We start from the raw sequence: 17,924 nt of genomic DNA on the forward strand, positions 1-17,924 counted from the left end.
ACAAAAAATAGTATGACACGGATTTTTCCTACAAAATGGCACCCCCTTAATGCGCCTGGTCCGTGCACCCACGCTTCGTCCATTAAGTAAATAATATAATCCAAGAGGACTTGGATTATAGTAGGTAAGTACTGGATTAGGTCCTACGGTAGGAACCGTAGGACCTAAAATCTTCTTCTGTGATTACTATCACAGAAAAGTTTCAAAGTATCAGTAGATAAATACTATTGACTGTCAGTCAACAGTATTTATTACAATAATAATTACACTAAAACAATTCATGTACATTAAGAATACAGAACCTATGAATAAAATGTACAGTCAACTGTAAAAATATGGAACATTCTTGAGATGATTTGTGCACCCATATTTTTACAAATGACTGTGTAGGTATACCTACCTAAGATAGGTAGGTATCTAAGCATACCTATTATATCAATGAAATATAATTGAAAAGATATAATTGAAATAATATTATATTACTATAAGTAAATAGTACGATCTATACACCTAATAGTTTTAATATTCAAACCATTGGTTCTGTATTCTATGCACATTGTGATTTATTTTTCAACCTTACATATCTAACCAAGTCAACATTACACATTAAGTATTATTTGATTTTTCTTGAACTAATATGCTTGATTTTTCTTGTTTCGATGCATCCTTGTTTTAGTGTCGTACAGTCTCTGAAATTATAATTAACAATTTATATCTTATTTCCCGACATGTTAGAAGTTGCTTTATTTTTTTAAGATTAATAGTTTTATATTTCCATTTTTTATTTAAATAAGTACCGTCATGTGGGGTAGTTAGGGTAGCTAGGTAGCATTTGTCTCCAATGGGGACGACTAAGGGCGGTGGGAAAGGTGCGGGCGCCGACCCCGCCGCCCTTAGTCGTCCCTCCCCGTCGCCCCCGTACCGCGCAGGCGAGGCCTCTTTTAAGCGGTCGGTCTACTTATAGACATTTTTTTACTATGTACCTACCCAGTTACTTAGTGACTTTACCAACAGCTGTTTCTTATGCGTGACGCAGCAATTTGCAAGACTTGTTCCTGTCTGGCCAAACAGTGACGACAGGAACGAGTTCGTTCGGGTACATTTGATCAAGATTTAGAGAATTCCATCAATTTATTTTTTTATCAAGCAGTATCGTCTGCGAACGATGCTATTAAGCTTAGAAATAAATTAAAAGTGGAAAAATTCCTGTCTTGGGTAGTACTTGAACCCACAACTACGTTCGTTGTGTGGGATGTGGTGGTGGGCTGGTTCAATTTTTCATGGAACCTGAAGCTGAACCTTGACACAAATGTTTCTTAAAAACCTTAGCTACTTGCTTAGCAAACTTATTGAAGAAGATAAATCACCAAACGTGAAATATGAACAGTTCTACTCTAGTCCTGGTCGTAAGTTCCACTTCATGAAATGGCATTTATTTGAATGGAAATGCTTGGTTTTTTTATGACAGTGAATAAAGTCGATAGGTACATGTATGCCTATAAGATTTGAGGAGTTCCCTCAGTTGAGATTAGGTAACATATAAAGAAAAGAAACGGTCGAATTTATAACCACCTCATATAGAATTCGGTAAAAAATTAATAAATCAAGAGTGAACAGGCACCTTCTGGGCGGGCTCGCTCCATCGTAGGCCACGTCTACGCCTCGGCTAGTCTGTGGCCATGAGTAAACCCATGCATATTAAAAAAAAAAAAAAATATCTTCATAACACCGTCCTTTTACGAGTACCTACTAAGAGTGGATAACTATTACTTACAATTTGCGTACTTACTTTTGGGTTTAGATTGAATAGACCTCGTTGCCATTCCGGGCGGAAAGGGATTTCACCGCATGAAAAAGAGACACGTAGTGAATTATTGTTCTAGCAAAATTGAAAATATTTTTTTTTTTAGTTTGTATTAAAAACGAAGGTGTACGGTGACAGTTTACACTGTATACGGTCTTCTCCATACAATTTATAACCTTAAAATCTTAAAATGCCAAATCTCCAAAATTGTAACTGAGAAGACATCTCATCGTCAGAGTACTCTTCCTGTTTGAATGATACTTTATACACGGTGTAACATGAGGAAACCGAATAATTTTAACCACGCATTTCTGAGGTCAAATGAACTAAAAAATGTAATATGAATTTAGGTCAATATGGCCAAAAAAAGAATTTTTTTTTGTTTTGGATTTTCAATTTTTTCAATGTGTTTGTACATAAAAAATAAATGTTATTGGTAAACTTGTCACTTAAAATTGATTTTTACATTATTTTTTCGTAGAACCTACCTTTTTGCAAAGTGTTACTTGTCACTTTTTGACATCTATACACTATGTAACAATAAAAACTTGTTTTTTTTTTATTAATAATATCTCTGAAACTAGGCGAATTTTTAAAAAAGTTTATAGATATTTTTTTTCTCTAAATATGATCAGGAATACACTGTTAAAATTATTCGGTTTACTCATGTTACACCGTGTATAATACATTACGCAGAGTCATTTGTGATTTGACTTTTTGAGTTAGGTTAGGTAAAGATTCATTCAATAATGGTCAGGCCATCCATCGGTCGCTCATCAGAACTCGTCCATTCGATTCCTTATGGAATCCATCATCAGAAATGGTCCTGGGCGCAAATGTATACTATAAACATCTTACTTGCTAAAGACTTACAGAAATAGATTTGAGGAGTTCCCTCGATTCCTTGTGGAATCCATCATCAGAAGTGGTCCTTGACACAAAAGTTACTATAAACATCTTACTTGCTAAAGACTTACAGAAATAGATTTGAGGAGTCCCCTTGATTCCTTGTGGAATCCATCATCAGAAGTGGTCCTTGACACAAATGTTACTATAAACATCTTACTTGCTAAAGACTTACAGAAATAGATTTGAGGAGTCCCCTTGATTCCTTGTGGAATCCATCATCAGAAGTGGTCCTTGACACAAATGTTACTATAAACATCTTACTTGCTAAAGACTTACAGAAATAGATTTGAAGAGTCCCCTCGATTCCTTGTGGAATCCATCATCAGAAGTGGTCTTTGACACAAATGTTACTATAAAAATCTTACTTGCTAAAGACTTATAGGAGAAGACATATCGCCCAACGTGAAATTCATGTCATTGAAGAGTTCCATTTTGATCTACATCAGCTGTCCTACTTCATCAAGTGTCACTTTTTTAGATAGAGGTGTTAATGAAAATTCAAAAGTAACTACTTAAATGTAACCTATAAGATTTGAGGAGTTCCTTCGATTCCTTGTGGAATCCATCACCAGAAATGGTTCTTGGCGCAAATGTTACTATAAAAATCTTACTTGCTAAAGACTTACAGAAATAGATTTGAGGAGTTCCCTCGATTCCTTGTGGAATCCATCATCAGAAGTGGTCCTTGACACAAATGTTACTATAAACATCTTACTTGCTAAAGACTTACAGAAATAGATTTGAGGAGTCCCCTTGATTCCTTGTGGAATCCATCATCAGAAGTGGTCTTTGACACAAATGTTACTATAAAAATCTTACTTGCTAAAGACTTATAGGAGAAGACATATCGCCAAACGTGAAATTCATGTCATTGAAGAGTTCCATTTTGATCTACATCAGCTGTTCTACTTCATCAAGTGTTACTTTTTTAGATAGAGGTGTTAATGAAAATTCAAAAGTAACTACTTAAATGTAACCTATAAGATTTGAGGAGTTCTCTCGATTCCTTGTGGAATCAATCATCAGAAGTGGTCCTTGGCGCAAGTGTTACTATAAACATCTTACTTGCTAAAGACTTACAGAAATATATTTGACGAGTTCCTTCGATTCCTTGTGGAATCCATCATCAGAAATGGTTCTTTGCGCAAATGTTACTATATACATCTTACTTGCTAAAGACTTACAGAAATAGATTTGAGGAGCTCCCTCGATTCCTTGTGGAATCCATCATCAGAACTGGTCCTTGGTGCAAATGTTACTATAAACATCTTACTTGCTAAAGACTTACAGGAATAGGCAAATAACCAAACATGAAATCGTCCTTAAAACCTTGTATCTTATATTACTTACTATGTGTACCTGTGTTTTTAAGATTTGAGGAGTTCCCTCGTGGAATCCATCATCAGAACTGGACCTTGATTCATTTGTTCCAAAAGTGCCTTACTTACGTAACCACAGTTGGGTCGTGTAATAAATCTTTCAACTCTTAACTTTTTTTACAATAGTGCTTGAGTTGTTGATGAAACCCCAATCCTACTATATTATATTTATTTATTTTATTTTATTTTGTAAGGAGTACCAACAGCTGCAAAAACATTCTATAGATATACTTAGGTAACAATTAGGGTTTGCACGACGGATCCGAAATGTATGGGAAGATCCGCGGATCCGGATCCAGATCCGGATAATATCATACATTTTGGATCCGGATTGCAAACCCTAGTAACAATACAAATATAAATATCCTATAATAAAGTCTAAATAATGAGGTGAACTCCACCTACTCCATCTTAATGCCGCCAGCTTGGACGTTCAGCAGCCTCGGTGTCCGACGTCCAACTAAATAATGTAGAAAGTGCGCTTTGGATTGGACACGTCAATTGCCGCTTAATACACTGAGACATCTGGTTCACTGCATATATTTGGTGCTGATATAATACCTGCAACATCACCCGAGTACATTAAGTAAAATAGCTATAGCGGTGGCTGCAATTGCAAGGTCGTTACTAGAATGAGAAATAGATACTGACAAGCCCTGGGCGACACCCATGGGTGCAGCCAACGGGTCTGACCTGACTTGGCCCCCATACCCTACCATGGCTATACAAGCCTATCGCTGCACGGCACTTCTTGCCGCGTAAGTCGCATGTGTGAATTTGTTGAGCCTCTGGATTTGATACCAGAGCACCAGCCCGATGACGCATGTGACTTTTACGTCTCAAGTTTTCCAGATACACTTCGTCGAGCTTCTTCGCTCCCACGTATAGGTCTCTACGCCACTCGGGTCTCATTGCAGCACGTTCCTCCCAGCCGTCGGTACCGGTGCCAAAACATCATAGATGTCGCGCTTGCAGGAGTCCCTAAATCTTAGCATCGGGCACTCCATGGGTCTTATTGCGTGTGCTATCACAAATCACAACTAATCTAACAACATCTATACGTATTATCCTGTACATCTATACGTTTATCCGTTTATTCACTTACCTAGTGAAGATCATTAAAGAGGTACTCGCTGAGATATGCACATCAGGTTTAAAATATATCAATGGAATGTCTTTCATTGCACAAAATTATTGACAATGTTACATTGAGCGTCATCTTGACATTACTTTAGAAAGTCCATAGACATTATTGGTCAACTATCTATATTTTTTAAAATGATGGAGTAAGACTGTCGAGATTACCGCAATTTAGAAATGCTTTACGTCAAGTTGAATTTTGACTTGTTGCGACATCTAGCGGTGAGTAGAAAAATTAAGGCTTAATTAACTACAATTAATTAACTCATTAAATGGATTTATTTCGATTCCTGCAAGCGTATGACCTCAGCTATGTTATACGAAAAATAGCTTATACAAATACCTTTCACATGATATACATGGCATGTGTATACACTCTTATTCCGCTGTACAGCAAGTAATTTTTAGTATGACGATTTTGTAAAACTGTAAATTCAAACCCTTTAAATACTTTATCGTTGGTGTTGATACAGAAACCGTAAAGCATTCTTCATATTCTTTCTCTTAAAATACGCAACAACTTATTATATCTAGCGTATTATGAAAAATAACTGCTTATGTGCGCAACTTTTTTTTGTATATAGCTCGGTCCCTGCAAGTTGTCTAAGGTTGGTGCCATACAATAAAATGATACTACGATTAAGAGCTTTAAAACGACATATATCTCAACAGTATACATCCATGGGACACTGCCCATACTAAAGTGCCCATTCTCCTTTGCACACTATATTACATTTATAAAGTGTACAAGAGATAAGAAGCGATTTTGAGAAATTCAACCCCTAAGGGGGTTAAAAAGGGGATGAAAGTTTGTATGGGGTTCAAGTTTTATTTTATGCTAGGAATTTGAAACTTCGTAAAACGATATATTATTAAAATACAAGAAAACTAATTTCAGCGTTTATGAAAATTCATCCCCTATGGTGGTGAAAAAGGGGTTGAAAGTTTGTATGGATATCAAAAAAAATTTCGAACGCGGGACTTGAATATTTGTATTTGGGGATATTATTAAGAGAGAGGAAAAGTAATTTCAGCGTTTTGTAAAATTCATCCCCTAACAGGGTTAAAAAGGGGTTGAAAGTTTGAATCCATTACAAATCCGAGTAGACACACGTTTCTTATTGCCTCCCAGGCTTGAAATGCTTAGAATTACTCAAGGAACATATGTGATGAAGCTCATAGCTTAATAAAAAATTTTTGGGTCAACTTTATAACTGCTTCCGCTATCAAATGCAGCATTGAGAGGAAATGGGATAACCGTTTCTCCGTACAAACGTAGTCCCAGTTTTTTTCTTTTTTCATTATAGAAAATATGATTATACCTACAATTTGATATAATTATATTAATCACCGCTTTACCACATTCTTTTATTGTTCGCTTCCAACTCCTGTTACAATAAACAAATCTAAGAAAGTAAAACAAAGGGGTACTTATAGAAATGCTTAATGTACAATTGTGTTAAAATATTTTCCATAGTGTCAATATCAAGGGAGGAAAATCGGGACTACATTTGTATGGAGATGCGGCCGTCTACTATCGTCTTAATAATATATCAAAAAATAATACGATGATAGTAGTCCATATACTAACGTCCACTTTTAACTGTCAATTCGTAAACTTGTGGAATGTAAGAATGTAGCTGTTGGTACATTAGTCTCCGCGGATTAACTTTCTGGTCGGTTTTTGGGTGACAGTCTAAAAATATTCCTTTCTGTGTTATAGTTGTCAACTGGAATCGTCCAGCAAAAACAAACAAAAACACCAATTACTTAAACTTTCGGAAGCCTCGTATCTCAATTCTACTTAGTACAACGGTTAAAATCAAAGGTGTCCTACTACTGAGTATAAATTACTAATTTGTGTAATGTTGTTATTTCTGCGTTCAATAAGTAGGTATGTACCTACACCTACACTGATTTGTTATTTCTTAAAAGGAATAATCACAAATGGGCGTTTTCAGAAAAATAGTACCATTTACTTTTTTTCGAAAAATCACCAACTTTTGGGTTATTAAGACAGAATCACAAGTAGGTACTATTGAATGAGACAAAGAAAAAAAGTGTCCCCTTTTTCATACATTTTGTCATTTTGAGTGTCATTTGTGACGGTCCATTCAAAATGTATGTGAAAATGGGCCTCAAAACTAACATATTTTTGGGGACACACTTTCTTTTTTAAATCTACAGTTCTCGTGATTCCGAGTAGAAATAATCCAAAAGTTAATGCATAAAAAAAAAGTAAATGGTACACTTTTAAGTGAAATACCCTGATAATGACGGTGCCCGATCCGCGTGCGTTGATTGACAGTGTGAAACCGATACGCATAAAGTTTAGATGACACGTCGCCACATTACGGGGTTACGCGAAGCATGTGCCCGGTAAGTTTATTTTTAATTACGGACGTGTGGCATTGGGGTCGCTGCCCGTCGGGCTATTTGTGTGTGTTGCGTATACAGCATGCTTATTGTATAGTGTTCTGAAATGTTGGAAAAGGGCATTGAATAATTTAAGTTATTTTGTAATTTGATGGTTTTAAATAAAATGGTATTAGGTACAATTTCTAAAGCGATGTTAAAAAACTGAACTGGGTGTTCATATTTTAAAATATTACTGTAAAATTTTCGTTTTTGACTAGTTAGGCACCTATATGTTGTATAAGTCGCACTTCGCTCATTCCATTATTATGTAGGTACGATGAAGATGCACAGATTTTTACTATTTATTATTTTGTTTTTAGAATAAAGTTAATCAAAGTTTAAATTCCACTCCAACTATATAAAATGGTAGCAGATACTAACTCATTTTGTATTCTTGTCCTAGAAGTTTGGAAATCAAAAACGTGATCTAATATTAAGAGGCAATCATGTTAGCACATATGTATATGTACTTAAATAAACTGTGTTGTTGGATTCTGATTTTCAAGCGCCAAATTTTATTGATTCATTATATTATGTAAATGTTATAACCTTGTTTATTCTTTTATTTACACTTAATATTTATGAAATAGGTAAATAAAAAAATACTTACTGTGGTCGATTATATTAAGACAGTTAGAGTCCATTTAAGCTGACTTTGCATCGATTTCAATAGACCAAAAGTTAGGCAGTGTCATCATAAAGACATAAACATTACTTATTGTGACATTGCTTTACTCTGTAACGGTTAACGAAGTTCTGTACATTACAGTTACCTATATTTAAAATCGAAATATCCTTTGTTGTTACGCAGAAATACCAAAGTTTTATACTTATTATTCAAAATTCGAGTAAAACCCTGTGTTTTCACAGCAGACTCCGTAAATTGCAGTAGTAACGAGCCACGGTAATTGTTGCGACGTCTCAAATTATAATTTATATTACCGACGACTCATATTAGTTTAAACCTATTTGCAAATACCAACTGTCTGGAGATGCGCCAAAAGGAATCACTAACAAACACAACGACATTGTTTTCGAATAGATACCCATCTTCAATGGGGTACCTACTCTGAAATTACATGTGTACCTACTCGTAATTTTAAGGACATTAGCTGTATTTTTGTAATAAACAGATCTATACATTCTATGTACAGTCAGCCAAGAAAGTGGTCTACCACTTTTCGACTCTATCATCAGATTGATAGAGTCAAAAAGTGGTAGACCACTTTCTTGGCTGACCGTACGAGCGATATTTTTTTTATTACACGAAAAATATGCCTTAACTGTATAGTATACCTATCTTTATCTGTTAAAAACCTACCTCCAACACCACAAGGGGCTCTAGTCTAGCCTGTATGAACCGAACCATAAAAAATCTATTGACACAGCATTCATTGAAATCGACTCAGTAGTATGGTGAACGTACGAAACAGTACAAATTAAACCGTATTCAATAAAAAAACGAATGATACATACATTATTATACCTACTTGAAAATTTACACTACAGTACTGATTTTGGCGACAGTATGCACAGCCGTTGCGACGTCCGCTCCGGCGTAGGGTTCGGCAGAATGCCTCGAAACCGCCGAAAACTAAACCTTTCGGCCAGAAGTTAACCCTGCATTTGTTTCAGGTATCCCCTTCACCGCTAGAAACGCCTCTATGTACTTCCTGTCGAGCGACTCCGGCGTATGGGAGATCTGTCGACATGAGTTCGTGCCCAACGCCACGAAAGCCACGTTCAGACTCAATGCAACAGTACACGCGCACGACTGTACGGCCGTCGGGACTGTTGCTGGTCAATGTTATACAAGTAAGTGAAGGAACTGTCAGCAGCAGTTGCTAAGCGGGCGAGGTGTTCAAAATGATCTTGACGCGACTTTATTGTTAAGAGAATAAGAGCGCGTCAAGGTAATTCTGAACGCCTCACCCGCTTAGCAACTTCTGCTGCTGACTGAACATGGTTTTTATACGTCGATGATATCCCGTTAATCCCGGTGGGATGGAAAAAGTGAGAAATTCTGCCATCGGGTTTTAAAAGGCAGTCTTCTGAGAACAAAATGTTCTAAGAACACTGCCTTTTAGTATCCGATGGCAGAATTGTCCTGTATTAGATCAGTTTGTATGGTAGCCTAGATTTTGTACATTCGTTTTATTACTTTAATACCTAAAATATTAATGATAAATTTATATACTAAATAAGAAATAACCACCCCGTAATTATTCACACAAATAAACGCTCTTACTAGGATTCAAGCCGAGGCCCAGGTATTTGCTGTTTCATATTGAATGCAATTGTGTTCAATGTTGTTTTCCATGGCAATAAAATAATTATTTTAAAATAGGGAAGGAAATTAATACATAAAGACCAGCATCTTGAAACCTTTGCAGGATAAGGAAGCTTCTTAAACTTAAATTTCATGCTTAAGATTATGCTCGTCATGAAAACGTGCGAATAGATCGCGATAAGACGAAATGATGACCGCGCCGACGGGTAAGCGTCCGACATGACGTTACATGATGGGCACTAGATAGTATCTCCAGATTCCAGGCTAGATTTCTATATACTTAGATATTTATCTCCGACGGAACGGATATGGTATAAGATGCATTTAAGTTGAAAGTTTATGTATTCGTTTGTGCACACAAATGAATGATCCCATGTATCTCCATCAGTGGCGGTGCGTCAAACATAACCAAAGGCAAGCCGGGGCTAATTTGGCTTACATATTTCCTCTCGTTTGAGCAGGTGAGGTGGACGTTTGTCCAAGAACAGGCAAGCCGGTGGGAATCGGCTTTTATGGACGCGCTGCCACTGATCTCCATTGGCTTGGCCGACTTGATTGCGGTTTTCAGAATGTTTTGTAAACATTAACAATGGATGTCAAATAAATTTTAATTCACCAGATGACGCTATTTAATTTGGTCGGGAGGTTTTAAAATGTGAATAATATAGAATTGCTAATGATTTTGATATTGAAATAGTAACATGTACTTCCGCATTTCTAAAGACTACGGTAATCGCTTACCTTTAAGCAGGTCGTATACTTGTTCGCCTACAACGTGACGTAAAAAACTCGATTTAAAAAAGATTTTTTGCGAAATAGTTGGTAAATGTACGCCCGTTTTTCTTTTCTCTCGTCTCCCGGTTCGTAAAACATGTTGGTTTATTTTTCTCACTCCGCCTTCTGTTTTAGCTCATTTGGCGTGTCCATTACTACCCGCTGGTTTACTTTGTTATCAGATCTATTTCTGCGAAGCTTGGAAGAAATCGTTAGGCATTTAGCAACCAGCTACTAAATCGTGTACGAGTTTACTTTGCACGTAATTCGGTAGGGTTAAGTGTTCACCTCAATGTTTACGGAGTGTGAAGTTCATAAACATTATTAATAGTAAGATATTTGTAGCTACGTATTTTTAGACAGTAATAATAGCATCAAAGACTTACATTCAACCGAGTTTAACAATTTGTTAGAATTAATTTATGTGTTTCTTTTTATTACTAAACTATTATTTGTCTAAATTGAAAAAGGGATATTTTGACCTTATTATTACACCATTTTACTACAACCCACATTCACAACAAATTTCTATCAACAAGTGGTCTGTAATTATTTGCCAAAACATAATAATCATTACTTTTATAACTTATTCCAAATATTTTCGTAATCATTACGAAGTCAAGTAATATTTACCTTTATTCTATGAAACAACAGTCACAATAAATTATTCCTGCCAGTAGCCAGGAATAATTTATTGTGACTGTTTGTGATGCAGTAGCGTCTCTTGAGTACTTACTTTCCTCAGATTTAAGCTATCATTTGTCATGTCCATGTCATTAGTTCGTTATCAAGTTTTCATTTGTCATGTCGTTAACTCAAACATCAGGGCGCGTAGCCAAAATGACAAACGTTCGCTCTGATGGCGAACGATACGGTAGTCTCTCTATCACTCTCCCATATAAGAGCGACAGAGACATTTGCGTTTCGTTCCCTACAGCGTAAGCGATTGGCACCTTGGCTAGGCCCTCAGAATTAGTTTTAAATAGGTTGGCTTTAATGTAGTTAGACCAAAATAAGTCTGCAACGATTTTGATTGCGCACGCAGTGTATAAGTGTTATTTTAAACATCAAGCTTTTGTGAAATTATGACGTATAAATAACATTTGAAAACTAAATACGGTGCTGCTAACAAACTTGCAAACAATAAACAAAATTTTTGAACTACGTCATCTTGGCAATGTAATTCACTAATAGAATTTAAAACGAGTGGTCAATTTCACTAGATTCCCAATTTCTATTGCTTGTATTTAAAAAATATCAATTCGTTTTCCAGTGACGAGTGACGAAATAAAGCGCTCGAAACTAAAATCGGTTCCCTGCTGATAATTGCAAAAATCTAAATACATAAATTCATCTACTTACACGATTTTACTCTTGGGGATACCCCTGAGTGGAGGTATATTATAAATTTGAATTATTTATCAAATTGGAGTACCTGGTAGGTATGTTAATCAACGGTTGATTTCCCTTGAGGTATAAGTTATAATATATCAAAATGCCTAACATATACGCATAATTTAGATGATTCCATGTTTGAATAGCAACTGTTGTTTAACTGCAAAGATATGTCAGAGACTCCGTGACGATTGCGTGTTTATGTCAATCGTTAATTCGACGCCTACGTTTGTAGTTTATGACTGGACTTTATTTGCGTTCATTCGGACATCGTAATTTTCAGTTTCAGCGTCACTACCTTAACCCATAATTTTTGTTAGTGACGGGTATTTTTAATTGATAAATATAGAATGTATGTGTGGTTACGCAAATTAATTTAATTTGATTTATACTTGCGTGACGTGAAATAGGTATGTGCTTACATAACTTACTGACGCCGATATTATAGGGTCTCGATCTTGTACTTAATTAGTATAGGTACAATATTTCAAATACCATCCAAGCTATTACGTTTCTCATTAGTGATTGATAATACTTAATTAATTAAAATGACCGAAATTAATCTATCATTTCATCTAATGGTTAATACAATACAAACATCTTGTTAGATACCTTTCGCGGTTTCGCTGTATCAGGGATTAAAGTCTGACAAGACACTTATTGGAGTAGCCTTTTCGTTTTCTAATAAACAAAAGATTATGCAGACATTCTTCTTGAGCCTCAACGGGTCAAATCGGGACCCGTTGAGGCATTGTGCGTCAATCATTACATTTCTGTTTTACAGACCATATGTGAGTGTTGAAATGTTTGTGGGCAGTAAGTCCATTATTCATGAAAGGGCTTCACTGAGTGCTAGTTACACGCCAATGGCGTTGTTTCAGCGTCCCGCCGGGAGCCAGCTCGGCCCATTTACGACAAACACGACATTTACAATGTTTTCCTTTCAAGCACGATGCTTAAATTGTATTTTCTGCGATGTTGCGAGCGTTTCCTTTTTGCCGGCGTTCTCGTTGCTGGTGTATTTAATACATTGTAACAATGTTGTAATGAAATAATCAATAAACGATGTTGTACTGCAATAACTGAGCAGATTTTATTGAATCATAGTCTTAGGATTAAGTACCTACGTACTTAATCCTAAGCAGCTTGACCAAAGAAACTAAATTTAAACCAATTTATCAATTTAAAATACGTTGAATATATGAATCACATTCAGATACGTTGAGATGAGATTTTGTTATTTATTTTGTTTCTAAGACGTGTTCAGTAGTATTTAAAATAATTTACAAAATCACATATTTTACAAGAAATGCGGGTGGTCTTAGTTACATTCAGCAGTGTTTACTAGAGAGGAAATTACGAGTACCAATATCTAATAGATTACTTTATGTAATATACATTAGTACTGAACCTATGCTGGCTTCTATAATAGGTACTAACGTTGTTACAAATTTAACAGTCCTTCCTTTAGTAGTTCTTTCTTTTTTTGAGAAATGCCTAGCCTAGTCAAATAAAGATAGCATGTATTCTTGAACTGATGATAGGCAAATAGCCTAGCTCACAACAGAAAGTTTCGTATCCGAGCGGAGGGAAATCTGCTATATTTTCACAAAAAGTAAACACACTGTCGAGCGCGGCCCACACAATGTGAATTATAGTCACCGACAAAAATACCGCATTACTTCTTTCAAGTCGCCACGGCGTTTCCACAGTTATCTTCATGGCGTTACGCCGTATAAACAAATAAACAATGTGGCACTGTTTGTGGCCGCTACGGAAAGGGGACGCCGACAACCGAGATGGCTGTTAGGTGCCAGCATCAATCAGAACGGACCTACGATACATAAATCACGTAGGCAAACATAACGCACGTAGACTGTAAAGAAAATAATCGACCTTGCTGAGTAAGTAACCAGCAATAGAAGTGTTCTGTAATAGGAGTAGCAAGCTCATGTTTGGTTTTGAAATGTATTACATTAGGTATTTATTAGGTACCTAGCAGGAAAGTTCCAACAGTACTTTTGTAAAAGAAAAATTTAACAATAGTTATCAGCACTCTCAAAAATGTATTCTGGAGCCGGGCCGCGCCGGAGCGCATTTTCAATGTGCTCCGGCGCGGCCCATTGTGAACCTATGGCACAACTTTAGTGATAGAGTCCGTCCGGAGCTGTCCACGAGGAGCCGGACGGCTTGCGGCCGTACAAATGTGAAATGCGCTCAATCTCCGTTCAGTGGGAATGGTAATTTAGACGTTAAATACTGAAATAACACGATTTGTCAAACCGTTTTTCGTCAGCCAGGCTCATGTAATTCTAAAATAGACTCAACGAAAAAATATTCCTTAAATAGTACCTATATATACAGGGTGGAAAGGCACGACGATCCTTTCCGCAAAAGGGGGATTGTTTAGCCTAAGCTCTATATTTTCTCCATAGAAACTATGTTAATATGGGCAACCGTTTCTAAATTATGACCTTTTAAACATCCATGCAAAAAACTACTTTGTTCTAACCCTAACAGGTGACAGGGTCAATGAACTTACTTGTAAACAATCAGTATACGACAGGAAATTGTAATCATTTGTTGCCATCCAACTATTCTTAGGTCTGCTTACAACACGGTAAGAATCGTAGCAGGATTTTCGCTTTCTTAGTGGTTCCACTTGTTCAATACTTGAATTTAGTAGTTATGTTATTCCTTAATATTAATAATACTAACCACAACATTGTTTACAACGACAGTTCAAATTGTGACATTGACAACCACTCAAAAGTACGCAATCGTCTTGAAATTAAATTGTCATTGAACTTCACTTCATATTTACTTAATTTCATATTCTTCAAATAAAAATGCCGTTGTTAGATGCTCGTGGTTATTTAAATTTGTGGGGCTGTGTAAAAGATATGGTGTACCAAACGGAATGTGAAACTGCGGACGAAATGAGACATTAAAGGCTAATTGCTGCTTGTGACAATCTGCGGAGGAAAAATGACGAAGAGCATACACTTATCGCATGGGCAATGTGCGCAGGCTCGGGTGCGGGCTGCGGCGTACATTATAAGACACGGAGGTACATTTGAAAACCGTATGTGAAGAGATGATAGTGTTAAATATTGGCAAAAAGTAATTATCTAAGGAAGTAATAAAATTGTTTGTAATATTTTTGCATTCATTTGATTTATTTGTCATTTATGCGTCATTCATACATCATTGCGATTCTGTCAACGATCGGAAAAAAGCGTAAAGTCCCGAGCTTTCCCGACGGAGATCCTTAACCTAGCCGTCATGTGCACATGCTATAGGGTTATCACCAGAGTTAAAAAGTAGAAAATTTGGTATTTTTATTTTTTACTCAATTAACGATTCTTACCATTACCAATCTGCTCAGTATCACTACTTCCGGGAAGGATCGTCGTGCCTTTCCACCCTGTATAGTACCTATAAGTACCTGGACCCGGGTATGTCCTTAAACTACGTCCAAGACCACTGGTGGACGGGCAGCAGCGTCCCTCAAATTCGGTGTACTCGACTGCGATCGCCAACCCGCCTGCCAAGCGTGGCGATTATGGCATTCACCCCCCCAAAAAAAAAGGGGGAGGCCTATGTTCAGCAGTGGACGTCTTATGGCTGAGATGATGATGATGATGATGATAAGTACCTATAGTACCTATAGTAGTATATATATACAGTACCTACTGGAGAAAGTGCCCTCTTGCTTTGATAATAGCCCAATAAAAAATAAGCATATACTATCTTATGGTTACTAGTAATAAAAGTAACGCTTACGTAGATTAAAGTAGGCCTATGTTCAGCAGTGGACGTCTTATGGCTGAGATGATGATGATGATGATGATAAGTACCTATAGTACCTATAGTAGTATATATATACAGTACCTACTGGAGAAAGTGCCCTCTTGCTTTGATAATAGCCCAATAAAAAATAAGCATATACTATCTTATGGTTACTAGTAATAAAAGTAACGCTTACGTAGATTAAAGTCGTCCGAGATTGAAGCTTATAGGCATCATAACATTCATAATAGTTAGGGAGGCGAATAGGGGAATTTTTTGCAATACTCGAGCGTGGCAGTTTAAGATATGAGAGATACCTTAGACCTAATAGAACAACCTTGTAAAGTATTTAGCTCTATATGTAGTGACGCGCGCCTAGGATAGACGATCAGATTAGTAAAAAAAAATGGATAGTCTGAAATACGCGAGCGCGTCAGATTAAGATATTGGGGGTTGATTTTAGTGTTTAGAGACTAAATTTAACTAATCTGACGATAAGTCCTTGACGCCGCCGAGTTATAGGGTCGCGAACTTGTAAAAAAAAAAACGTTAAACCGGCATTCTCGAGCGCGATTTTTTATTTTTTTATTTTGAAGAATATAATCTAAAACTTACTAAAAATACAAAATCTGCCGGTTTCCGCATGACCGGAAGTGTGGAGGAGCCATTTCGTCTTCCTAAGAACGCGTTGCGGCATATAAGTCGCGCACGATACATTTTACAAAAAAAAAAGTTTAAATAAACAAAAAAGGTAATTTTATTTTACACAAAAAAGGTCTCTTTACATTTTTGTCCAAAGTTAAAACTTTTTGACTTGAAGCATCATAAAATCGGTCAGATTAAGAGAACCCACCAACATTTTTGTCAGATTAAAAAAATATGCTTTCAGGATACCGAGATAAACCTCCCCTATGAAAATCTGACGCGCTCGAGTATTTCAAAAAAACTTTTTTTTTTTGCATTTTCAAAAATTCATCGTAACTTATCGTCACGCCGAAATCGTCAGTTTTTTTAAAGGAAGCTTCCTTGGGGCCTACTTAACACCCCTTCCGAAAATCTGACGCGCTCGAGTAAATTTTTTTTTTTTGCATTTTTGACTACTTTATATGCCTACCCCCACCACGCAAACCGGCAGATTAGTATACCGTTGTTATCAGAGGCACTCGGGGCATACGTAGTATGAATATCTGACGCGCTCGAGAATGCCCAAGTAACTGTTTTTTTTAACATTTTTGAAAAACCGTACACGCCAAACCCACCGCTAAAATGGTTTTTGCCATACGAGCTTTTCTTTTCGAAATTATTTTATCTTTCGATTTTGATAGGTCTCGACGGCGCCGTTGAATTACGCCATTTAGCTACCTCGCCTCCCTAACCATAACCGATTAGCCTTTAAAACATCCTAAACGCCAATGATTTGGATTCATTCATTCATTTATAATGTTTCCATGCCATTTTACAACTACATGTACTAACTACTTGTACCTACCAAAAGGATGCATGGCATTTTTACCACTTTTGCTTGTATATCTGATTTTACAAGCTTTTACCACGTGAAGACAGCTGGCTGAAACACTTGGCGTAAAGAAAAGGCAGGTACTTATGAAAATGAAGTACCGGGATTTTATAAAGCCTATCATGTTAAAAATGTAATTGAGTCCCTCACACCAGGGGCCCGTTTCTCAAAAGCTGTAACTTGTAATACAAGTCAAAGTACCCGTTCTAACAAAAGCTGTCAAAAAGGGACTTCCACTTGTATTACAAGTTACAAGCTTTTGATAACTAGGGCATAGGTCAGTATAACTAGGGTACACTGGCCTATGCCCAGTGGTACACTGTACCCACAGGTAAATTTTCGGGACGTTTCCCTAACCTTAAAGTTTGTCTTTAATTTTGACTTCCGTCATTTTGCTTCCACTACTTACGCCTGTAAAATGTGCGCTCAATGACCCATAATCAGTGTACTATTTTAGTCGGACTTTTATAGTTTTTCAATTACTTATATGCGTTACAACCATCGATA

The 17,924-nt window shown here is 36.6% G+C and overlaps 2 protein-coding genes across 2 annotated transcripts in view; both read left to right on the forward strand.

The window, feature by feature from the left end:
- Nucleotides 1–17,924, forward strand: part of LOC134667338 (lysophospholipid acyltransferase 7-like) — a 470,374-nt gene that overhangs the window by 380,475 nt on the left and 71,975 nt on the right. The window lies entirely within an intron of this gene.
- LOC134667339 (coiled-coil domain-containing protein 96-like) overlaps nucleotides 1–17,924 on the forward strand; it is a 77,969-nt gene that overhangs the window by 22,827 nt on the left and 37,218 nt on the right. Inside the window, exon 3 of the mRNA XM_063524697.1 lies at nucleotides 9,286–9,465. Coding sequence (XP_063380767.1) covers nucleotides 9,286–9,465 — 180 coding nt within the window. The remainder of the gene's footprint in view (nucleotides 1–9,285; nucleotides 9,466–17,924) is intronic.

The sequence above is a fragment of the Cydia fagiglandana genome, chromosome 9 (assembly GCF_963556715.1).
Source record: "Cydia fagiglandana chromosome 9, ilCydFagi1.1, whole genome shotgun sequence".
NCBI classification, from domain to species: Eukaryota; Metazoa; Arthropoda; class Insecta; order Lepidoptera; family Tortricidae; genus Cydia; species Cydia fagiglandana.